The following is a 25,342-nucleotide window of genomic DNA, read 5'->3' as shown; positions in this document are numbered from 1 at the left end:
AAAACAAAAACTAAAAAAATGCACAAAACAAAACAAAAAACAACCACAAGAACTAACCAACAAACCCCTGTGGTCCAGAGCCTTGAAGCACAAAAATCTCTATTACAGTATCAATTGTAAAATTCCTGATGCTCATAAAAAAATTTAGCTGCTTTAAAAAACTTGATCTCTTCTTATTTTTTACAATAATTTAGCCACCTTCAAATGAATTACAGCAAGACATTCCAAAGAAGTAATGTGGACTTCTTGGAAACTCCAGAGCTCATCACAACAATGCTGGTCCCTGGTAAATATCCATTTTTCACAATATTTTGTTTGTTCCATGTGACGAGTTCTACTATATTAGTGTTTTCCATATGTAGGCCCACTCCATAGTATCACCCTTAGTCAGATCTTCTTTAGCAAAGTATGGAGAAGAAGGGGGCTCCAAATGTTTTTCTTTTAAGCACAGAAATGCACACTGCATCAGCAAGAATAATACCCACAGCGCTTTATCTTATATGGTACCAAGATACGCTAGCATATACTATTTAAGAAAACAACACTATTTGTGAATAGTAAAATAGATTAAGATTTTCAGGCAAAAAATTGCTTACTGTGGAGGACTTCAATTTAATCATCTGACACAAATCTTAATTACTAATAATTGATATTTACTAACCAATTATTGCTATGCTATGTTGAAACAGGGAAAAAAAAACAAATTGCTTTGAAAAAGCAAGCTGTTAATGATTCCAAATTACTATTTCTAACACAAACCAGTGAGCCTGCAAAATCTTCTTAAAGAAATTTATAGTTGAGAGTGCAAGATGAAGCAAAGCAAGCGTCACTCCCACATCTACAGAGGGAGGACAGCAACAATTCTATCTTGCGCAACACGAATCTATTACAATGAAACCCCATTTTCCCTTATGTCTGAGTATGGACTAAATTTAAAATAATAAAACCCCACCTAGTAGAAAAAAAAATTAGATGGTTGTATACCTGAGATTTCTCTTTAAATAAACCAGCCAAGACATTTTCAGTCCTCATGAACCTGATCTGAACATGCAATTAGATGCCAGGGATTCTTGCAGTATCAGGAGATTGCACTTAATGAACCAAGAATCCCTTCACATTTTGCATCTTACTGAGAAATTGCTGGATATAAGACAAACTTGGTTGTAGAAAACAACACAGCCTTTTCCCAAACTTATTTGTGTCCAAGAGCTAGACCAGGTATGACCCAGGAGTGTTCCAGGGGTGCTTTACTCACAGGTAAAGTGCAATTAACATAAATAAAATGTAAACATCATTTATCAATGCCCAAATATAGGCATGTCTGAAATGGGATTCCAGATGCTCATTAAAGCATCCACTCTGCCTGCTAAGGAGGATTTCAGTCCGCAGCTCTCTATCCTGGCAGACAGTTGCCATAGAAACCACATTTCTCACTGTGCAGCCTTGCTGGGGTGGGGGTGGGCAATGGGAAGTAATGTATTCACGGTTAGTTTTACAATTTTATTGATATTCTATAATTTAGAAGTCTGTGCAGACATTTGAACTTTTGTTTCATGGAAAGTACTTCCCATTTTTGAGCTATACAAATCATATTTGTATTTAAAAGACAGAAAATGTTCATGAAGTAAAAAATTATGGCTGCAATACTACCAGTACACTTTATGAAAGAATTTTAGACACCGTAAAGTGACACCAGTGTAAAATTAGGAAAAAAACCCCTACCTGTCTGCAACTAGCACAAGGATAGGTTCCATTTTAAAAACAAATTCACCCTAGCTCAGACATATCTACAGTTTTTTACACACCTGGTTAACTAAGAACTGAAACAATTCTAACTCATAATCTGAATCTGAATCTGATTCAAAGATTACAACCCTAAAATCTTCACTCAGCTGATTAATTAAAATTAATAAGGATACCTAAGAATGATTTAGAAAGAGATGGGATTTCAGGAGTGTTAGATCCAATTTTATCTTAAAGCAAATTCATTTGCCATCAGTTAGCAGGAACCACAGCCTATTATGATCACTTGCACAGCTGTTAACTGCCCAAGCCGCTTGGCCAGTCTACCAGGATGCCATGAAATACCTAGTATATCTTCAGTGAATCCCCAGTCTTTATCTAAGATCTGGACTTGAGAATTCTGGAGAACCTTTTACTGAAGAAAATCAAAGTTAGGGGAAAATCATTGAATGCTTATGACACTATAATACATGAAAAAACCTGTTAAATTGGCAGGTTTTTAGTCAAAATTCATTAATCCACTGATGTGTCAGAGACTTCTAGGCTTTCATAGCTCAAATTCCAGTAAGATTCTTAAATATCTTTTTTCAAGATTCTTCTTCAAGAATAACATTTTTCAGAAAAATGCCAAAAGTGGAAGGCTGTATGGACACATTCATAGAAACAAGTTGTGTTCATTAATTTAATTCCCAAACTGTAGTGCAAAACCTGCTGAGCCTTGAACACTCCTCTGCTGAGGGGACTCAGCATCTCAGATACAGTCACAATTCCTTCCTTTCCTTCCTGTCTCTCCATAAATCTTGTTGTTCCTCTCTGCATAAGGTTCAGTTTGAAAAGGGCAAAGGTTAAGGGCTGTGGGGAAGAAGTATAAATGTCTATAATCTGGTGATTACAGATCTTCTTTGACAGAAATTACAAGTCCATCAGTTCTCTTACTTCCAAGGCAAAACACAATTCCTAGAGTTGTATAAAAGGAACAGCACCAGGTTTGAATAATGTCACCAGGACAGAAATCCATTAAAGGCAGCACAACCCCCCAGGGGACACAGCGCTCACCTGAAATACGGACAGACATAGCGGAACAGGAATGAGGATTTATGTGGTTTGCTCTCTGGGATCTGGGCACTTAACTCTGTGCAGTCACACCTATGACACATGAATGCATCTCTGAATGTGATCAAAAAGAGAGAAATTCTTGTGCTAAAGCCACCTCCCCACCAGTTATACTCAGCTCTCCTAGTATTCTAAGTATTCTTCTCATGCCTAGAGAAGTTTTGTCCTTGAAAGTATGCAGCTTTCAAATAAAGTAGTATTAGCTGCATATATAAATGAATTTTTCTTTATGTATGTTACAGCTATTTTATTTAGGATTTTTACAAGAGGTAGAAAAATGCTGCTTGCGATAACAAATAACTAAATAAATTCTCCTCTCTTTCAGCATCGTGGTGGGTCCTCAACAACAACTAGAAGCTGTGGTTCCACGTAATGTTAATGTTGCCTTGTTTTTCATTACAATAACATTCATATTGCAGTGTACAGGTGTGCTGGGTTATGAATTTATGATGTGACTCTGTTGGTTATTATGGATGTGATCCTTTCTATTTTAAAATATGGATAACTGCACATTTATTGCCTTCTCTTATTGTGACTAATTCAGTGAAATGATGCATTCTAAAAGCTGAAATAAGACAATTATGCTGAACTGTTTATTGAGTATATTCAGTCCAAACTGTCACAAAAAAGTGCGTCTTGGGTGGTATGACTAAATATTTGTGAAAAGTTTTAGTCTTATGTTAATAAACAATTGATATTAATGCTGCTGTTTTCTCCTTTTACAGAAGAAATATACATGAACATATATTTTCATAAATAAGTTATGCTTCAAAGAAGCTGTAAGTCATTAATTAGTAGAACAAACATAGGGACAACTCTTTGTGCTAATATAGAACTTCACTCATACAGGAAATGTTTTGCCTATGACAAAACAAGGCAGTACCATTTTCTCTTCATCTGCACATGACCAAGGCATTTCAGCTTCCATTGTATCAATGGAGTTATGAGGCAAAATTAGTTGCCTAAACAAAGGCCCCCAGTAAATGTAGGGTATCCCAACTGTTTTCCAGCTCCTAGCTGAGGACATGAGTTATTTATACATTGTGTGCCATTTTTAGCCTGGAGAAAACGAGGCTGAGGGGAGACACCACTGTCTACAACTACCTGAAAGGAGGTTGTAGCATGGAGGGTGTTGGTCTCTTCTCCCAAGTAGGAAATGATAGGACAAGAGGAAATGCCCTCAAGTTGTGCTAGGGGAGGTTTAGATTGGATATTAGGAAAAATTTCTTTACAGAAAGGGTTGTCAGACATTGGAACAGGTTGCCCAGGGAAGTGGTGAAGTCACCATCTCCAGAGGCATTTAAAAGATGTGACATGGGCTAACATGGTTTAGTGGTGGACTTTGCACTTATGTTTAACGGCTGGACTGGATCTTAAAGTCTTTTCCAACCCAAATGATTCTGTGGTTCTACTCTATTAATGCAATGTGTAGACAGTTTTCTTGTTCTGATTCATGATGAGAGATTTCTCATTTTAGTGAAACTGTTAGTAATGAGAGACTTTGTACCTTGAAAGAAGGTACGTATTCCCTAAATTTTAAGGAACAGAGAATTCAAATTAAGAAAGCAAGCAAGTGACGTTTTGGGGAAAAAAGAAATTAAGCCAGCAGAGTACGTACCCTAAGACATCTGAGATTGGACACAGCCAGTATTTGTTGTTCCATTATTACTGCTAAGGAAAGGAGGTGGGAGCAAGCAAAAAGCCCCAGTCAAGTATTGGTTTAGACTTTATGGTCAGACAAACTATGTGGCTACATAACACAGACAATTCAAGCACAAAATTCTGTCACAGCAAAATGTAATAGTATTTATTTTCACTGTCATTGTATTACCATCTCAGGCATTACAAATTAAAGGTTTGACTGTTAAAGTACTCAGGCAATTACAAGAAGAAACAGGCACTTCCGTAATTTTCATAGGGTCCTACTTTGACCTGTAGGTACCCAAGTACCTTCAAAAATATCAGAGATCTGCATCATATGTAGCTCCTTCATTGATGGATTTCTGATCTTCCAAACAACCTGTCACTTCTTGCCTATGTCCATAGAAGGGTTGCTCTTTTCCTGTAAGACAAACAAACCCTCAAATTACTTCAGTCATAAGAGGTCATTTAAGCCAAGTTTTCATGGGTCTGCTTATAATCCTTCATTAATCAGAGATTTAATCTGAAAGCTTCCTGTCAAACTTTATTAACACAGTAATATCAGTTCAGTTCAAATCATGAGCTGTGTGTATGTAGCCCTGGTCTCCACATCTCAAAAACCTCAATGTCTTTCAGGACAAATGCAACCCACAGGCCACTAACTGTAACAACAGACTTGTACAAGTCACTCTAGGAAGATTTCTGCATTTGAAAATATGACTTTTACACACAGATGGCCATATACTTCAAAAATTCACAACTACAGAAATCTTAAGATGGGTAAGAACCACCTGAACACTCATTTCAGCAAACCGTTGACAACCACCTACTCTTAAATACAAGATCATTGACATGTTGTAGGATTGTCTGTCATTAGGAATTTACTTGGATGCCTCCTTTTGCCCCTTTTAAGCATCATTCGTTTAAATTACCCGTGCATCTCACTGATCCCTCTGGTTTCTATACAGCAAAAGGAGTGACACAGGATCAGTCAACACACTGTAATTTTCCCATGTAACTACAGAATCTGGTGCATGAGGGAAACTGAAGTGCAGAAGAAAGAGGATGAATAATGGAACAGTTGAACACCACTTGCTGTTCTGTTTAAGTAAATTAAGTAGTTTTGCATACTCCATTGAAAACAAGTCCTGAATAATGGTATCATCAGGATACAAACATTCTGCTATCATTTCTGGTACTGCTCTACTAAAAGAGTACTCTCTTTAGATAACTCGTTATCAGGATGCCACAAGCAAAGCTGCACAGAAATCCAGCTCAGCACTTACCTTAGAGATTTCAGGAACAGAAACATTCTGATATTTTCTCCCTATCATTATCAGCTCTGCTACAGGATGTCCTTAATATTAGCCTATCTTTCCCACCGTTCTAGAAAACACAGAGGCTGTGAGAAAGATTTCTTTTTTTCTTTTTAACTATTGGGAACATACAATAAAATCTGATGAGAGAGACACAGCTTTCACAGCCTTCCCAACCCAATTTTGTGTGTGTGTGTGTGTGTTTTTGTTGTTGTTTTGTTGTGGTTTTGTTGTTGTTGGGGTTTTTGTTTGGGTTTTTTTTTGTTCTTTTGTTTTGGTTTTGTTTCTGTTTTTGTTTTTACTGGGAGAGTGACCGAGCACTGCAACAACTTGTGCAACCTCTCCACAGAGAGGCTCTGAAGTCTTTGCCTGTGCAGATACTCAAGATGTGACTGGACATGATCCTGGGCAACTTACACTCATGCTTGGGCACTGGAGTTGGACTAGGTGATCTCAACAGGTCCCTTCCAAACTAAATGATTCTGGGAAAATTCATTAAAAGCTACCAAAAACATGCTTAGGAAAGAAAAACAAACAAGCAAAAACAAACAAACAAACAAATAACCCAAAACAAGGCTGTAGATTATAACTGTCTCATCACTAACAGATTAGAAATACACAGCATCTGGAAAACACTGTTCACACCAAAACTAAAGCTGTTTGTACTTCTTCAAGGCTTTCCACTATTAATCAACTTGTTCTATACTTCAGTGCAGAATGGTTGAACTCTGACAGCCTGTCTCAATAAGCAAGGTGTCACACAAAGAAGGCAATTTAACACGACAGACTGATGTCACTGCACTGCAACAGAAGGGGCCTGAAATCATTGCCTTTTCTGGATAAATTAGTTTTGAGTTTATCTTCACTTTTTCTTTGATTTCAGGTGCCTTCTCAGGTAACATGGCCAAGAATTATGGAATGGTTTTCCTTCAATCTACATTTTGTAAGAAGTATTAAGAAAAATCCATTCCAGGCTCAATCTTTTTATGTGATATTGGGCTCAGACTATTCTCATTTGAGATAAACCCTCTCCTGGACAGAAAAATTGTGTATTCAGTGTCACTGTTTTAAGAGGAGCTATACGCTAATGAGCCCCACATTCTGAACAGAGGACTCTCCTATTTCCATATTGACTAATTAGTCCTGTATTGCACAAAAGTCTCACTAGTAATGCTTTCCAAGAAATGCAGCTAACTCAGAAGAGGAAAATAATACAGGTCTTTGTCCCATAAAAATGTTTGTAGTTACTGGGGTTTTTTCTTCTAATTCTGAAATGTGTTTTGTCACTGCTCATTCTTGACATTCAACATGTATTTTTCACACTAATATATGAGACCTGAAAGTAAGATCCATTAGTTGACAGGCCAAGTCAAGTCTAAGGCATTCCTGGGTAAGACTGTTTCTGTTCTATTCACAGGTTCCTATATTTATATTCCCATACAGAAAAACTTAACATCTTTGAGTGCTTCAATCTTTTTATAGAAAGTGCATTGCTGGGTAGGGTTCAATGTCCCACAAATAAAATATTTATTTCAGTATATGGCAAAGGGATTTCTAACAAGGTTTCTACGTTAACTGAGCTCTTATAACATTTGTGGAAATACCAGTGATTTTTTCCTCTTCCTTGCCAATAAGGAAACTGCTTATTGAAAAGCAAGCTGGTATATCCATGCTGACATACAAAATACATCTTAAGACAGTCCAAAGAACTTATATGTTTAATTATATTAATACTCCTCCAAACTCCTAAAATACTGAAAATTCAATGCCTATACTAAAATTCGACACTAGAGCATAACAGCGGATAGTTTTATACTATATTAACAGCAAAACATTTATTCTAGTCAATTCAGAAAAAAACAGACTATCACTGACCAAGTCGCATACTTACAATGTGGAACTAACTTCTGAAGTATGATTGGTAAGCTAATAATATCACCTTTATTTACTTATGAGACCAGTCTACTTGCAATATCCTTTTCAACACTTTCTCCAAGATCACACAGCAAATTCACCAGCTTTTGCTTTCTTTTAATGTGAACATCCTTTAGCTTCCTACTCAACCTTTCGTACTTTGTGCTTAAGACACCAATAATGATAGCTAGGTGACGCACTGTTATTCTAATACAACATCCTGACTAATAAGGGTTTATAATTTTTTCATCCCCTTTTGCAGCTGAATAAAACCAGAAAACTCACTGCTTTTTTATCTGTATGATAAACTAGCATATGCAGGTGGGGGCTCACATACATATGACTAACACAAAGCAAGGGAAAGATTTTAAGAGCAGGCATCACAAACAGTGAGATACTCTTATTCTAAAGACAAGACTATATATAACTGAATACACATCCTGCAGACATAGATCCTCCAGCCCCAAAACAAACTTTTAAAATACATGCAACCCATCTTGGCTTGCATCAGTTTTTACTATCCTCGTTTCCCTCTACTCAAATTATTTGCAATTTAGCCATGTTGAGGCATTTTAGAGTTTATTCATCCACCAATTCCATTTCTGCAGGATTCCTCCTTTGCCTTTGAACATAACCATGTGAAAGTGTATATATGACCAAATGTGCCTCCCTTAGAAACTCAAGCTACAGGAAGGTGGGGAGGGGGGAGGACAGAATAAGAAATTCAAGAGTTGAAACTTCCCTGGCTACAGGCAGATTTTCAAACAAGTGAAGCTTTCACATTGAGGACAAATGTAACAGAAAGATGTAAAAAGTAAGATGTGGGAAAACTGATTACTGTAATACACTACTTCAAATTTGTTCTTCTAAATGTAAATTTTAAAAGTTTAAAACTGCCTCAAATTGTGGCCAACACAGTAGTCATCTGGACATACTTCTCCAGGATAGAAATCCTATTTCTAGAAGAACTACACCCCAATGGCCTCAAAAGCAGCCTAGTAAGTAGCCTTGATTAGGTATTATAATGTTTCTACCCAAGAACATTTTTCCACTCTTGGTGTGTGGAAGGCAAACCCTTAGCTTTTTTCTCTTAACATACAAAGTATTTGAGTATTTAATCTCAAAGGTTAAAGTGTCACTCACATTCCTTCACATTCACCATTAATTTCTACTCATTTCTCCCAACAACACAGACCAGAGATAATGCTAACACAAACTGCATTCAGCTCATTAACAGTTTTGTAGTGGACACTGATGAATGGACAACTTAAACACTGGCATCAAACTTTCACCAAGCTAGGAATTTATCAATATTGTTCTCTAATATTTTGAAAAGACAGAAATGGAAATCACATAGAACACCAAAGCTAAGTACTGTGGTTTCATAGTAAAAAGCTTTAATACGTTTTCATACTGACTTTAGATTTGGAAACACACCTGATCTTTTTCCTGAAAACAAAGAAAAAACCTTTTTCCTTTGTATAGTACTTGCCATGGTAAAATGCCAAATATCGACTGGGAAAGCTATGTACAAAAGTAACAAAGCTGAACTGCAATCTGTCTTTTGAAGGTTTTATCAATTTGGCAGGCTAGTCTGAAGAAGAAGGTTTCCTATCAAATGGGTTGTCAAAACCTCCATTATGTTTTTATAGCTTCACTTAGTATGAAAAATGCACTTACTGGCTTTTCAAGTACAATTGGATGATCAGGAAGAAACTCTGGCTTCTTCTGAGAGAGAGAAACACTTGAAAGTTTCAAAAGGAAGTCTCTGCTGTATTTGATCCTTTCTGTGAATACATAAAATTACTAAGTTCAGCATTGCTGTTTAAGGTATCAAGGTTGGGAATTCAGAGAATTGATCTGGTTTCTTACAGAAGGGTAAAAATGCTGCATGTGGAATACAAAAAAATCAATACTAAAACCAGCAGTCTGACCTTCCATCAGGACAATTTGTAGTTAATTACAGAGCATTTCACTTTATCAAACTGATTTAGTAAATACTGAGGACTGTTTCAAGCTCATTAGTGTTTGTTGTTTTAATACAAAAGAACACAAAAAGGTAGAGTCCAACCTTATATGAAAGACAGACTCTCTGTATCTTATTCTAATTAACAGGGACACCACAAACTTGTCATGAAAGCCTAGAAGAAAATCTATTTATAATTCACACCAAAATGGCACATGTTTCTACAGGATGAATAACAAAACCCAATTGTCTCTTTTCTTGGAGCGATTACGTTGATGCCTTTCAACGGGTAAAAGCAATTATCAGATCTGTTGCATGTAAAATTGCAAACAGATTAATACCAATGAAGTAGCTGTGAGAGTTCAAAGGTTCAGGTTGGATGGGGCTTTGAGTAACATGATCTAGTTGAAGATGTCCTTGCTCATTGCAGAGGAGTTGGACTAGATGACCTTTGAAGGATCCTTCTAACCCAAACTATTCAATGATTCCATTCTAAGCTACCAAACCATGACAGAAACACTACTATGCTCTATGGGTGTTGAGTGACAGGCACTACAGAAAGAAAACTATGTAGGGCAAACCTTAAGGACAGTGTTTACACAAGAACAAACTGTCCAGGACTAATCATAAAAGAAATTAAGTGATTTCTAACCATCAGAATATACATTTTTCAGAAGTACTGTAGCAAGAGTAGGATAAGGAAGTCAAACTACTAAATTCTTAAATTGATTGCATACAATAGTCTTAAAGATTGTATGCCGTGACTGACCCCTGCAACAGGCTAAAGGACACAACTCAGACCTGTACTTCTATACACATAAGCAATTTACAGAAAACTGAGATTTCGAGTGAAGAAATTTTTTTCATGCTTGAGTTTTGTTGGTCTTTTTTTAAAGACTGGTACACCATTATATGCAAGCAAGTCTACCAGTGAGGGTTTCCCACCTCACCTATGGCCAAGTTCTACACTTTGTGAAGAACAGGAAAGTTTCATATTGCTCTCAAACTGAGGTACAGAAGGAATTCAAACTCTCAAAGCACTGGCTAACCAGAAAAAATAACATGCAGCACACATCTCTTCAAAGTTCAACTGTCCTCCATCCAGAAAATACAATTCTGACACAGACACTCATGCACTATTTTACCTTTTTTGGCTTCTGATTCATGCTGGTTAGGTTGACAGGGCATCATAGTTTGAGTTAAGATCTTCACTTCAGTCATTTCAGATAACTAAAATATGAGGGAAGAGTTAAAATATTTTTGTGATATATTTTACAAAATTAGGTTATAAAACTTGTTTCCTTTAAACTTATTAAAACAAGGATGTTTGTTTCTTAGTTAAAAATAACAGTTGTAACAGTTTCAGTACTCAATTTTGCCTTCGCCCATTACCAAGATTTTGGACAATTAATACCTTGTGTGCACAAAAAAAAAAAAAATAGTTCATTTTTTCTACTCCTTGCAAGTGAATCACCATCTTCTTTATAGTATAACAATAGTTTGAAAAGAAAGTCTTGCACAAATTTAACTGTAGTCAGAACTGTATCTATTTATAACAGTTGATGCACCTCTAACTAGAAAGATGAAGGACCTGAAAAATAACTGCAGAAAACTGAAAATAGGAATAATAGTAATTTAAAATTTGACTCTGTAGAATGTTTGTTACTCTTGACTACATACAATAAAGGAATTAAATGACCTTCAAAGCAGTATAGGTAAGGACATTTGAGACAGCAATCTTTTAGAAAAAAATTTACAGTGCTACTGCTAGTTTTTCTAAAAGAACACAATTACCTCCTCCTTTTCTCTTATCTCGCTGAGAACACAGACAGAAGCTGCTACCCTGGGGAGTAATAAAAGCAGGAAGGACTCTCCTTAAAACTACAAGAGAGATCAGGATTCTCTCACCTAGCAAAAGGTTTCATAAGCATCAATACCCAACATCTACAGTATAATGCCAAGTTCCTTACAGCTGCCAAAGCCCTGAAGTGAGTGTTTTGGAAAGGAGGAAAACAGTTTACTCTCAACAATTTGTCTTGGCTCCCAAAAGGCTCCACAGGTTTCGCTAAGGAATTTTAACCTCATTCTGATACAGATTTGGGGGTGGAGAAGGGTAGGAAGAACTGAAAATTTTGGGGAGCATTTGTCAAAAGCAGACAGAGATGGCAGTTTACACTTTGTGTGGTAACTGCAGCACCAGCTTTCACGGTCTGCTAAGACTAGAAATTATTAATAGCATCTTATCCACCCTGCTTGCACTGCCTTTTTCTGTGGTTGAAATTTAGTTATCTTTTGCTGATTTGTCTATAACTTCTGGGGAAAAACTCTGAAAAATCTAAGGATTTCAGAGAATGAAGTTAACAGAGAGCCACACTGCTAATTCTAACTGCTTTGTGATGTTCAACTAGTCTTCACAAGTCTTGGCTCTTCAAAGGCTCTTTCCAAGTACAAACAAGGATTTAACAGATTCTCAAATCCACAAGAAAGACATGCATGATAAAGCAGAATTTACAGCAATGTGCCAGACAATATCATCACAATACTTTAACACTTCTTTCTGCACCATCTCCCATCACATCATCCTGCCAACTGCTTTACAATACCAAGAGTTCTATTATCCTTGGTTTTAAGTCCAAAACTTGACATCTGAGTATCACCACAATACTCACACATGTTTCTATCTGAAATCCATCCACAAAGAAGGAATCTATCCACAAAGAATATCCCTAGAGCAATGCATGTATTTCTGAAGCTCAACATCATTTTTAAATGGTAGATAAGAAGTAATAAATGAAAACTCATGAAGACTAATGGAGACTTTACAAGTCCCTCTACCTCAAACAGATCTAAGGTAGTGGACTCAACACTCTGCAGATCTTCTGAAAATTCTTTGTATACCATAAAGGAGTAAAAATTATTCTCTGCTTTAAATTATCCAGCTAGGGCACAGTGAGTATTCAGGCACTTTCACTCTGAACACTAGTTTCGTGGAAATTCCCTAGAATACAGGCTAACGTCTTAGATACGAGCACTACCACTGTGTTCATTATTAATAGTAGCTCTTTTGCACTTCCTCCAAGACTTAAGACTACAAGTTTCGCACTCTAAGTTTCTCAGACAGTAGTCTTACTACTATAATTTACAGCTCTTTAGATTACTCAGAGTTGAATCTAACACTGACCAGCACTTTTGATGTGCCATAATGATGATTCTTTTTCCCTGGAAGAAGTCTAATCAGCTTTAAGCATGCATACTAAATATCGCAGAGTAAAACTGTTCAGAGAATTCAGTTGTCAGATTTTTCTTCAGTTCTTTCACTGCTTTAAGAACCTGGTTTGTCAGAGTTGGCTTTTTTTTCTCCATTTCTAAAGCCTATTTTGTTTTTCAAAAATCTATTTATAAGTTAGTGGCAAACACAATTTACTTTACTTTTTAAAATCTTCACCATTCACCAAGCTTTCCAAAAAGTAACCTGTATTTCCTGTATCTTAACTTACATAAACTTCAATATTTATTGTATCTTTAATAGACCACTGCGACATAACACCATGAGAGGTATAAAAATTCTAACAAGTTGGTTTTCCTTTAGCAATACTAAGTGTTATTTCAACAGTTGTTCTTGTTTTTCATCTTACAGTGTGTTTATTGCTGTGATAATTTATCTTCTGTAAAAGGAGGGGGAAGAAAAGGGGATGAGGATAATTAAAGTTTTATGCTTGTACATACAGAGCACTATTACTGTCTTGCCAAAAAGGCAATAAGTTTTAAATCACCTAAAATACAATTTTGAAGAACAGGTTCTTGAAGCAAAATATATTATTCTAAGAATGGGGAGCCAAATCAGGAGCCAAAGAGCAAATGGATAACAAAGCACAGGTTTCTCAGATCTTCACTAATGCTTTTTTAAACACACAGAATATTGGGAAAGATTCATGAAAGAGTGATAAAATAAAACATTGTATCATCAGATTCAGGTCTCTGTATCTTCAGAGCTAGCTACTGAATGTTCCTGCTTAGAAAAATGTTCTGTGAATTTGCTATGCCAGCCTCCAAGCCAATGCTGCCCATCAACTGAAATCAAGTTCAGAGAGTACTAATCAGCTGGTATTTGCACGTACCCATGAAACAGCTGATACTCAAAACCATTAAAAAACCTTCTCAGTATCCTATGCCAAAGGAAAAAAAAATATATATATATATATATACACACACACTAACTTCAAAGAAATGCAGTATCTAGATACATGGAGCCTAATACAGACAAAACTGAGTACCACGGCATTACTGATCACAGACCTGTTCTAAAAAGGAATAGTTGGTTCTTCTAGACACCTTGCTCAAGAGACAAGTCTAACTGTTGATTTCTGTATGTGTGGTCAAGAATAGGTGGTCAACATCTTGATTTTTAAAAAAGTCAAAGATAGCTTCCAGAAGCTTTATACAATAAGAACTATGGGATTATTAGACCAACAATGACAACAAAATAAAAAACTTCCAATACAGTCTGAAGTACATTCAAGTCAGTACCAAGAGAAAAATCAAATTCAGACTACGAAACATTAAACATTCCAGTTGGAAAACCACAAACTTCATTCAACAGCTACAACCAGTTTCAAGTTTGAAAGAGACAATGTACCATGTCTAAAACCAAGTATTTCTGGCAATAAAGCACTAGTGTGTTTCTGTTTTTTGGGGATGCTAAGGCCCATGTATTGCTCAGTCCAGCAGAGTCGATGAAAGAGAAATACAGAATGCACTGGTACTGTTTAAGAATCTAGTTTTGTCAAGTTTGCTGCCTCAAATGAATTCATGCATGTGCTACCTGAGAAAGAAAAAAAAAATCTAATGTTATTCTTTACATATAATAAGCAAAGACTGAATATACGTACTTTAAGTTTAAAATAGCTGTCTTAAATTCAATCAAGACTAAAGAAACATCATACAGACTTTCATAAGACTCTTAAATAAGTAATTCATTATATGTATTTTTCAGCTACTAGTGCATGTAAGTATCAGGGAAAAGCATTGCTGAAACTCATACTTAACACTTCTAACATTGCTGGTTTATAGCATACAGATTCAAGGACTCCCCGCTGGAAATACAGTTAACTTTTCACTTGGTAACATAAGAGATCAGCTGACCTCCAATTTATAGCATTCTAGAATACATTTCATCAACTTTGTTATCTACTGTTTACGCAGTACTCACCCAGTCAACCTTACGCTGCAAACATACTTCACTGTTGCTAGGTAATTCAGTCTCAAAGTTTAACGGAATGGCTGATGCCCGTGAAAATAAGAGAAAACATTAAGAAAATATTTTAAATAGACACCACTTTTTTATTTTTTGATACTTGTCACAAGAACATTACTGAAATCCAACTGCAAATAGATTGTATGGGCATTTATTCACAACTTAAAAGCTCTGAATCATTCTAGCACCATTTTTCCATTTCTTCCACAAATTTCAAACAAGTAAAATTTTAGCATGTCACTTAGCTTGTGTCCACATCATCACTGCTGTCACAGTTTCTCTGATCAACAAGAATTTCTAACGTAACAACAACAGTGTTAATACTGTAATATCTAGAAGGCATACGAAAATTTAAAAACAAAACCAAAATACACACTTGACATAAATACCACATGACTTCTTAGGCTTTTTGTTTGTTTTAAATTTGTATGAAGCCAAGATAAGAACGGTATGGTGCAACATATTGTACTTGCAATAAAGGTTAATAATCGTACTTAATAATCTTAAAGGTTAATAATCTCCAAAGCTTAATAAACTTACAATAAAGCCTAATAATCTGTCAAACTATGTGTATTTTATGTTTTCAGTAGCAGATGCAAACTAACCCAAGAAATGCAAATTTAACAGAAAAGACCAATTTGGCTTTCTGATGCCAGAACTTCAGATGCTAAGCTAGAATACCATCAAAGAGAGTTCTGCATAAACCTAACCTGGTTGAAATTCAGATTTTAGCACAGAGATGGTGTAGTAAGATCAATTGAAGCTTTGGCAAAGCAAACTGTGTGTTATCCATGCTACTCACCTTGTTTAGCAGACAGATGATGCACTGGTCGTGCTGGCTGAAGGGATTTACCAATAAACTTTTTAGGTTCCTTTAACATTTTGTAGCATCACACTTTAAAAAAGCAGCAGAAATCAATACAGAGCATTCAGTTTCACATATGGATATTAAGTGAGCATTCTACACGCAAGGCTAGCAACTCATTAGTTGCATTTGACAAGAAGAAATAACTGTCTTTTAGTATCTGAGGAGGAAAAAGAAGAAAGGCCTAACACAAGTTTTGTTGGGTGACAGAATATGCTGGCTAAAATCTGCATCAAGACAGAATCAGATATGTCCGCTGAAAAAAAGATATTTTTTCCTTTATGCATATCTGTACACTTGGAGAAAGGAGATGGGGACATGTGAGGGAAACAAATCACAGAATCACAGAATGTTAGGGATTGGAAGGGACCTCAGAAGACCATCTAGTCCAATCCCCCTGCTGCAGCAAAAACACCTAGATGAGGCTACACAGGACAGCATCCAGGCATGTTTTGAATGTCTCCAGAATAGACTCCACAACCTCCATGGGCAGCCTGTTCCAGTGTTCTTTCACCCTCACTGTGAAGAAGTTTCTTCTCATATTTAAGTGGAACCTCCTGTGTTCCAGTTTATACCCACTGCTACTCCTCCTATCATTGGTTGTCACCAAGAAGAGCCTGGCTCCATGCTCGTGACACTCACCCTTTACATATTTATAAACATTAACAAGGTCACCCCTCAGTCTCCTCCAAACTAAAGAGACCCAGCCCCCTCAGCCTTCTCTCATAACGGAGATGCTCCACTCCCTTAATCATCTTTGTGACTCTGAGCTGCACTCTCTCTAGCAGTTCCCTGTCCTTCTTGAACTGAGGGGCCCAGAACTGGACACAATATTCCAGATGTGGTCTCACCAGGGCAGAGTAGAGGGGAAGGAGAACCTCTCTCGACCTACTAACCACACCCCTTCTATTACATCCCAGGATGCCACTGGCCTTCCTGGCCACAAGGGCACAGTGCTGGCTCATGGTCATCCTGCTGTCCACCAGGACCCCCAAGTCCCTTTCTTCTACAGTGCTCTCTAACAGGTCGTTCCCCAACCTATACTGGAACCTGGGATTGTTCCTGCCCAGATGCAGGACTCTACACCTGCCCTTGTTATATTTCATTAAATTTCTCCCCTCCCCCCCCCAACTCTCCAGCCTCTCCAACTACTTTCTGACAGTTAATTTAATTCAACAAGGTTTTAATTAATTAACATCAGTATATCCTTTGCAGTCTGCTGGCTGCACAGGAGTTCCTTATATATATATATATCTACATAAACTTGCATAATTGTTTTTTAATATCTACTTCAGTGAATACAGTTTTGCATCTTCCCACTCAGGCTACTATAGAAGCACCAAACACTGTTACAGTGGTGCTGGGCTGACAGATCTCCCACTATAAGTAAACCAACAGTTGTAATATCTTAATTTGTGACATCTATATCTTAATTCTTCTCCTTCCCAAACGTATCTCCTTTGTCAACTGAGAGATTTCATGATTTGAAGGAATTGCAGCTTCTTTTAAAGAAAAAGAATAGCAGAAAAGACAATTGGCACAATAACAATAGTACTGAAATTGTGTTTTCTCTAAGAGACTTTACAAGACAAGGTAAGAGCTGTTGCAACAAAAAATATTCAAAGGAAACTTTAATGACTTCAAGAGTTAAAATTATAAAGATTATTACCCAGTTCCAGTATGGAACAAGAAAAGAGAAGTTAGGATATTTAAAATATGATCCAGTATCACTTCCCACTTCAATTGGTCTTTGCATTATGGAAAAAAAATAATCTATTTACTATATTATAATCTTTTGAACTTGAACACTGAACTTTTACTATATTCAAGTAACAGTTTTCCAACTTAGAAACCAATTGTTAAATGATTACTGTCTGAATTAGAACAGTTGAGCTAAACATAGGGAAAACGTGGTTTGATTCCCTGGTTTTCCTACCTTCTCAACTTAAAAAACCTTTAAAGCTGTAGTGAAAAGCAACAAGGAAAATTCCTGCAGGTGAATGAACTGGGATTACTGACATAGACAATATATTTCACTATGTCCAGATGAGGAATGTTTGTTTAAACCATGTTTATACTACATACATTTCTGCATAAAGGAATATAGTAATGTTACTTGCATCTGAAGATTAAAAAAAGGCAAGTTTTCCCTCATACCCTGACTGCAAATGATAGGCACATATTGTTCTTAAAAACAAGAAAACCTGTTTAAGAGGCTAGCTAGCTTCTAGAATGCAGCACACCTGTACTTTTTAAAGCCTTCTGTCAATGAAAACAAGATAACTTGCGGTGACAACGCATTTTACTGCCCCTCCCTTAATTTCCATGAGGAAGATGCCTAAGAAACCACATATACTCTCAAAGAATGCCGAATAGAGAATACAAGAGGCAAGTTTGGGCACAGGTGAAATCCAGTATAGTGTTGTAACAGCTCTATTTCCTCCTTTAATTTGAGGGAAGAGGCTAGAAAAGATCTCAAGAAGATGTCCAGCCCGACCTTCTGGATTAATACAGTGTTCTAGCTGACTAATACAGTGTTCTAGCTGACTAAGTAAAAAGTTTTAGTTTTAATAGCCAGAAACTAAAAGCTTCCAGGAGAGACGACTGCTGCGGGGCACCTCCTGCACCCCTAGAGTTCCCCTTTACAAAGCCCAAGTTGCCTCTCAGAGTCACCCCAGTCAGTGACCTGACACCAGCCAGCCAGCCCTCTGCTGTGGCAACCAGACCCAGCAGGATTTCTGTATTACTTTGAGTATCTTAACAAGCTAGACATTCACAGCAGACAGCTTACAAGCATACATCAGAAATGTTCTTTGGAAGGCCCTTTCGTGAACATGCGAAAGAGAATTAACACATTTTTTGTGAAAAATGCCCTGATGCTAGCAGGCCCACGAACAACCAGAAACTGACCCTCTGCCCTGCTAGAGGCACAGCGGGGTTTCACTCCAGCCCCTCAGGGTCCACCACAACCCACACAAGCTCCTTCAGCCCCACGGGAGCCACCGCCTCTCGCCCGCTACCGAGCAACCCGCGGCGCCCTGGCCCGGCCGGGCCGCCTGTCCGGCCCCTCACCTCACCGCTCGCTAGCCCCTCCCGCCTGCCTTTGGGCCGAAGGATCGCAGGGCAGCCCCAGCACACCTCTAACCGCCTCCCCGGGCAGCCTCCCCGCTCCCCAACGGGCTCCCCGGCGCCGCTCTCCTCAGCGGCGGGCGGGCCCGGCCTGCGCGCGGCGCCTCACGCCACAGCCGCGTGCTACAGCCGCGTGCCACGCGGGCTTGGTCGCCGCCAGCCGCTTAACGGTCGCGCGGCCGAGCGTCCCTCAGCGGGGCTGCCCCCGCTTCTTCCCCACACCGGCTGCGTTCCGGGGCGGCGGTGCGGGCTCCAAGGGGGCCGTACGAGGCGTGGCGGTTTTTGTCGGCCCCGCCAAGGCAGCGGGAAAGGCGAGACTGAGGTGCTGCCACCAGCTCTCTCAAGTGTCAGGGCTAAGACTGCAAATTAAAGGCGATGTCATTTGTGCAGTAAGCTGTAGTTGATCCTTCCACACTTGCCTTCAAAGTGGTGGCTTTTCAGGTTGCTGAGTGGTTTGTGGTTATGTTTTTTGGGGAGGGTGCTTTTTGGTGTTTGGTTGTGGTTATGTGTGTCTCAATAATGAAGTGTACGTTGCCTCTTTGTGCAGAGAGGAGCTCGGCCACCAGCAGCACCAACAGTTGGAAACCTGCTGGCTGAGGGAGAATCCTGTGGTCTGTATGAGAGGGTGCCTACGGCCAGTGCTCTTCCCTGAGGCATGGGTCCAGTGTCCTTGAGGGTGATTTCTGGTCTCGATTATAATGCCCATGAAGAGTTGACTTCAGGAGTCAGCTTGCATCTGGGTGATTTACTGGCTGAACAGAAAGCACTTCTCCACATACTTTTCCTCCCTACCTTTGTTGGTAGTTAATGAGATTTCCCCACTCCAGTGAAAATTAAGTTTATTTATCGTTAGAACTACTCTGTGCTACAAAGTATAGTCATGTTTTGTCAGGGCCTTACAGTGGAAATTAGGGGAAAAAAAAGTGACTTTTGAACACAGCCATGGGTCCTCCACAAGTAAGCTCGTCCAGAAGGAAAAGAAAAATCCACAGGCCTGGGGAAGCTGTCAAGTGTGGTTTGTGAATCAGAAAACTGACCTTGTCAACCTGCCCAGTTGCACCAACCAGTTACATGGGGATAAGGGACCAGAGAATGGCCACTGGCTTGTCATTTATGTAAGTGATGACGAAGTTGATGTAAGTGATGATGAAGTTGAAATGTATTTCTTCTTACAACACATAATAAAAATAACAATGGATATGCCCCGCTAACTCCCAGAGGAGCAGACTAAAATTCCCTGATGCTAATTTGCTAGATTGCAGGTAGTCACTGTACTTACATTACATCAGTGTGCATTAATGAAAAGTCCTTAACTTTTTTGTTAAATTTTGAGTTGTGGTTTTGTTTTGTTGTTGGCTTGTTTGTTGGGGGGGGGGGTGGGCATGGCTGGTTGGTTGGTTTTGTGAAGGGGTTTTATGTGGTTTTGGTTTTTTGGTTTTGTATTTTGTAGCAGCTACTAACTCTGACTCCAGACGTTCAGAATAGGTAGCTAACATCAAGTATGCAGCTTAGTTATAGAAATAGCAAGTACTTACATAATAGGTGTTCAGTTATTAATATGCAATGTTAAGATTTACAATCCTGATTTGTTATATATAAAGACGTTTTTGTTCCACTAAGCATTGTGGTTCTTCTTTGCTGCATTCTCTGAATTTTATTTTTCTGAAGTCATGTATGCAGAATTGAATACTGTCCCTGAAACAGAAGCTAATATATACGTCATTCTCCTATAGTCTTCTCTTATAACAGATAATCTTCCAGTTAGTTTCCAGAACTGTTCGCTCATAGTGCACCATCACATTCTTTTTGCAGACACTGATGCAATGCATCTGCATACTTGCTAACTCGTTGGAAGTAATTTCTCCCAAGTGAATTAGTTTATACTCGGACATATCATGTTTCTTCTGGCCCATCATCTATTCTCACAAGATTATCATGTAAAACAGCTACTCCCTTATTCATGTCAACCATTTCCCTTAGCAAAATCAGCACTAATTATCAATTATTAATATATAAGTGCACATAAATATTAAATGTCTGCTGCTGCTCCAGAACAGTTACTGACAGGAAAGGCAATGGGGCAACCAAGATAAAGGTACAATTTTCACAGGGCTGTTGTGTTTTTTGAGAGAAGAGTACCAGGTGCTGCAAACCAAATTTGCACAGGATCAACACAATTCTTTTTGTGGTTGACATCCAGAAATGGTGTCATGTACGGTGATGTGAAAGTACATACCCTTCTGGTATTTTTGCAGGTTTGTAGCATCCATATTCTAAGGACGAATTAAACAGCAAAAAACCTCATTCAGATATTTCATAGGGTCTGTAGACTGGGCTGCTGCTTTTAATATGTCAGGGAAGCAGAAGGGGCAGGAGCAGAAATAGGTCAAGCGGAAACAAATGGAGTGTGCCAGGTCTTTAGAAAGCTTGTTGCTCCTGGGCCTGCTGGATAGATGGAAATATTAGGGGTGGTAATGGCTGTTTTTTGCGGCACTGACCATCCCAGCAGGAATAGCTGTTGCTTCACACGCTGCCACCCATGAGCTGGCAATACCAACAGCAGTAGTGAGGCCAGCCATCCAGCAGGCAGAGGGAGCCCTGGACCACGGCCATTTCGCAGATCCCAGCAACCTGCTCTCTTCAACAATTTTGCCTGTGCCTGGAGAGAATCCTCCTTCTGATTGTCGGAAATGAAAACATAAGCTAATGTTTTTTCCTACTTTATCAGTTGTCTCCCGATTTGCCTAGTGCTGGTAATTATCCTACTGGAAATTTCTACTTCATTTGGTGGTGTTTATGTTCTTACATTGCTTGGTGATAATCTAGAGTTCTCTCAGATACTTGATATGTACAATGCTTAATTTCAAGAGCTAATGACATGTCTAGCCAAGAGAGATTTATTATATATAGCAAAATATAAATATTACAGGTTTTGTTGCTGTGGAAGCAAAATGCGTATCTATAGAAAAAACCCACACCCAAAGCAACTGGCTTTTTCTACTTAGCAAACTAATCAGATTTCTTTTTTTTTTTCTTTTTTTTTTTTTTTTTTAGCATTTTGCTTGTGCTCCTAAAGGCTGTAGATTGCAGAAAGCCACACAGTCACAGTTACTTCCTTTACTAGATATGGTTCAGGAAAGCATAAAACATTTATGGAAGACTGTATCAATATTGCACATGTAAAAATGAGCAGTTGCACATCTAAATGAGCGTGTAATTGTAATTGCACATGATTTTACCTTTGCAAGGGATTGGCACTTAATAGCAAAGTAGTGGCTTTGTGCTGAGATGAAAGGACTCTTGGGTCAGCCTGGGCTCAGACTTGTAGATGCACATTTAAAAGGCCAATTTCAGTGTAATTTGTAATTCAGTTGTGCAGCCAAATATAATCAGCCTATTTGCATATGTAATTGTGTTTTATTTAGCAGTACTTTATTTTTCTAAAGCCACTTTCAAAGTAATTTCATCAGAAAGCAAAAAAAAGGCATTATTTCCAATGTTGTATCCTTTTATTAGTTAACAGAACAAACACTGAGAGACAAGAATATACGTGTTAAATTCATATGTGTGCACACAGAATATTTTAGTTGTATGTTGGTAAAGTGGCTACTTCAGCTAAATTAGTGACTTGTCCTGTGACAGCAACATAGGGAAAGAATGCAAAAGCTTTTTTGTCCCCTGCCTGTTCCTGAAGTTGAACTATTTACTATACTGATGTTGTTCTTTCAATGGATTGGAGAATTCAGAATATTAATTGTGTTCTTTCTGACTAGAAAAACTGTTGAAGTAGGAAGCTGTTGCTGTATTTAGCGCTTACCATATGTAACTAAAAAGAGGTTTGAATATGATATTATCAGCATATAATGCTGTACACATTAATGTATGGAAATATATTTTCTTCACAAACAAAACTTCTTTCACTTCTTCCAACTGCCGTGCCTCTTTTGGATTAGGATTTTGTATTTTTATTCAAAATTAATTTTATGGGATCACTAACTATAAGAGATTCTCAACATTTGTCTTCAAAATCTCTGTTTTCTGTGAACGTGGAGAAAAATCTTGACAACATGGCTTAAAGGCACCATACAAGTACCAAAAAAGTCCCAAATGACAAATGAAAATAATTGTATAAATAAGTATATAAAAGACAATAAATTAAACATTTGTTATTTTGCAGGATAACTGCCTTGCTCATCTCTCATCCCTGACAGCAGTAGGGAGTTGGTTACTGGACCTAAACTGAACAGCGCATTCAGGATGTAGGAACTGAATATTCTCAAGAGCCGCAGACACCAAACGTTGACATTTCAACTGACCTTATTCTGTAGGCTCTGAAAAACCACCTGCTTCACGAAGGGGATCCCAGAAGTGACTGTCAGGTGAATTAACAGGCAGAAACAGCCATGGAACCTGTTGGCTCTGTTGTGTCACAGGGGTTTTACCTGGGTAGCAGGGTCTGCTCTCACTGCCTGCACCAGCACAGGTGTTGCACCCTTCTCAGAGTTGCCATTTTGGTTTGGTGGGCTAAACTGTGCCTCTGTTGGAGGAACTGGAATATAAGGGCATGGCACACCTCCCATGCAGAGCCTTATTTTTCTGGGATTGCACTGGGTACTGGAATAAGATGCTGTGGGATAGTTGATCCCTAGAGAAGGAACAAGCTAACAGCTTCATGAACTAACTTTGTATATAAAGGAGGATATCAGGAAGTAATCAAGATACCTACTCTTTGCTTATTTTTTTGTATTAACAAAAGCATAAGAAAAAGAAGTTAGGAAAGATTTGTGGTCCTACATTAATCAATATAAATTCATGCATATCCATCATTATGTAGAACAACAAAGTCTTATAATGTATGTACACATACACTTAATAGTAAACAGATTAAATAAGTCAACCACATACATTTCTTCTGTGTTTTTGTATGTGCACAGGAAAAGAGCCACATTTAATAGTTGATAATATCCTGGAAGAGCCAAGTTTGCTTTGGGAGACTGAAATTCTGAAATTGTGGCCTAATTAATTGATTGCAAGTTTTGCACTTTTATTTCTGGGTTTGGGCCAGAATTTCACCTGTTATTCGTATAGACTCCTTTACTCTGAATTCTAACATGTGATATGTCTATCATAGCTGAATTACAAGACCTAAAAATCTTTGTATATGCTGAAGTGAGTCTCTGACTCTGAAATGAAACTGCGAGAGAAATCAGCTTATCCTCCACTAGAATGCAGAATTTTGCTTTCCAGTATTTCAGTCACGGGAATCGGGTTTAGTTCTTACACTGATTGAGATTGTTGTTATAGATTTTAATACCAGGAATACACAGAGTCTTATGACTAAGACATTGCTACGTTTAGATTCAGACTGAATCAGCATGATTCAGCAAATGCTACCAAAACCTGTACTGATAAAGATACAGTAAAATGGGTATAAAGCAGTTAGGACCAAGGGCATAACAGGAAAAAAAAGACCAAAATTTGGAGCATGACATAAGGAAGCACATTAGCCGTGCAAAAGAGTAGTAATTATAAAAATTACATACATTATGCATTCATGTTTCTCTGGATTGAGATAATAATCTGTTTATGTCATAGCTGTGGGGAAAAAATGTTTACAATTTTGGCTTACATGCCAGATAGGAAATATGATTTCAAGATAATAAAACTGTTAAGTGCTCAGATGTGTGTATATACGTATGAGGGTAAGAATGACCTAAATGAAAATTAATCGTTTGTAAATGAATCCATTGTCATGCACCCTGGAAAAACAGATTTGCTTTGTCACCTTGAATTTATTATTGTAGAATTACTGAATGCAAATTGCCAAATATTGGAACAGAATAATTCTGACCTCATTTAGGTTTTTCTAGGTGTGAGGTATAGCTGATTTATAAGGAATCAGAATAAAGTTTCCTACTGGTATTGTCATTTAAATTTTAATTTATTTCAAAAGGGAGTAATATTTCTATAGCTTTTAAGTCAGTATCTGTCTTAAGTCAGTTCAATGACTTAGGGGTGTCAAACTAATTTTCACTACATTTGGCCATTTGAAGGCAACTGCAAGGCTGATGTGGCCCCTGATGAAAATGAGTTTGACACCCCTGTTCTAAGTGGTTGTGTATATCTAGTAGCTTGTAACAATGAGCTATCAAGGCAGCAGTCAGTATAACTTCAGCACATATCTATCTTTCTGCTTTGCACCTATATGTATACTGCAGGACAGATAATGTGTTATGTAATGTTCAACAGACTTTACAATGGTGGAAAAGGACCGGGAGAACTTGTGCAGCTTCTTTGCAGTTCACACTCCCCATCCTTCTGGAAGCAGGACAAGGAAGAGGCAGCAGAGGAGCCTTAGTCTTGTCCTAAAACCGAGTCTGCAGCATATAGCTAGCTACAGC

The 25,342-nt window shown here is 38.0% G+C and overlaps 2 protein-coding genes across 5 annotated transcripts in view; one reads left to right on the top strand and one right to left on the bottom strand.

Moving 5' to 3' along the window:
* The window catches only part of NECAB1 (N-terminal EF-hand calcium binding protein 1), a 62,665-nt gene extending 59,108 nt beyond the window's left edge, over positions 1-3,557 (top strand). The window contains exons 12-13 of the mRNA XM_065831938.2: positions 195-286; positions 3,182-3,557. Of these exons, the coding sequence (XP_065688010.1) occupies positions 195-286; positions 3,182-3,210 (121 nt within the window). The 3' untranslated portion in view covers positions 3,211-3,557. The remainder of the gene's footprint in view (positions 1-194; positions 287-3,181) is intronic.
* Positions 3,558-4,637: 1,080 nt separating this feature from the next.
* Positions 4,638-19,148, bottom strand: C2H8orf88 (chromosome 2 C8orf88 homolog). Of its 4 annotated transcripts, XM_065832394.2 has the most exons (7): positions 18,885-19,148; positions 17,749-17,802; positions 15,750-15,842; positions 14,903-14,973; positions 10,839-10,923; positions 9,408-9,514; positions 4,638-4,918 (listed from the first exon to the last, which is right to left on the bottom strand). In XM_065832394.2, exons 3-7 carry the CDS (start codon positions 15,826-15,828, stop codon positions 4,880-4,882), a joined length of 381 nt encoding a protein of 126 aa, XP_065688466.1. In that variant the 5' UTR covers positions 15,829-15,842; positions 17,749-17,802; positions 18,885-19,148; the 3' UTR covers positions 4,638-4,879. The 4 variants fall into 4 exon arrangements, with proteins under 4 accessions (XP_065688466.1, XP_065688465.1, XP_065688464.1 ...); XM_065832393.2 differs by lacking the exon at positions 17,749-17,802 and having other exon boundaries at positions 18,951-19,147; XM_065832392.2 differs by lacking the exon at positions 17,749-17,802 and having other exon boundaries at positions 18,885-19,146.
* Positions 19,149-25,342: the final 6,194 nt, after the last annotated feature.

Source organism: Patagioenas fasciata, chromosome 2 (genome assembly GCF_037038585.1).
Source record: "Patagioenas fasciata isolate bPatFas1 chromosome 2, bPatFas1.hap1, whole genome shotgun sequence".
Classification (NCBI taxonomy): domain Eukaryota; kingdom Metazoa; phylum Chordata; class Aves; order Columbiformes; family Columbidae; genus Patagioenas; species Patagioenas fasciata.
The sequence above is the reverse complement of the archived record's forward strand: the minus strand, read 5'-3'. Positions and strand labels throughout refer to the sequence as shown.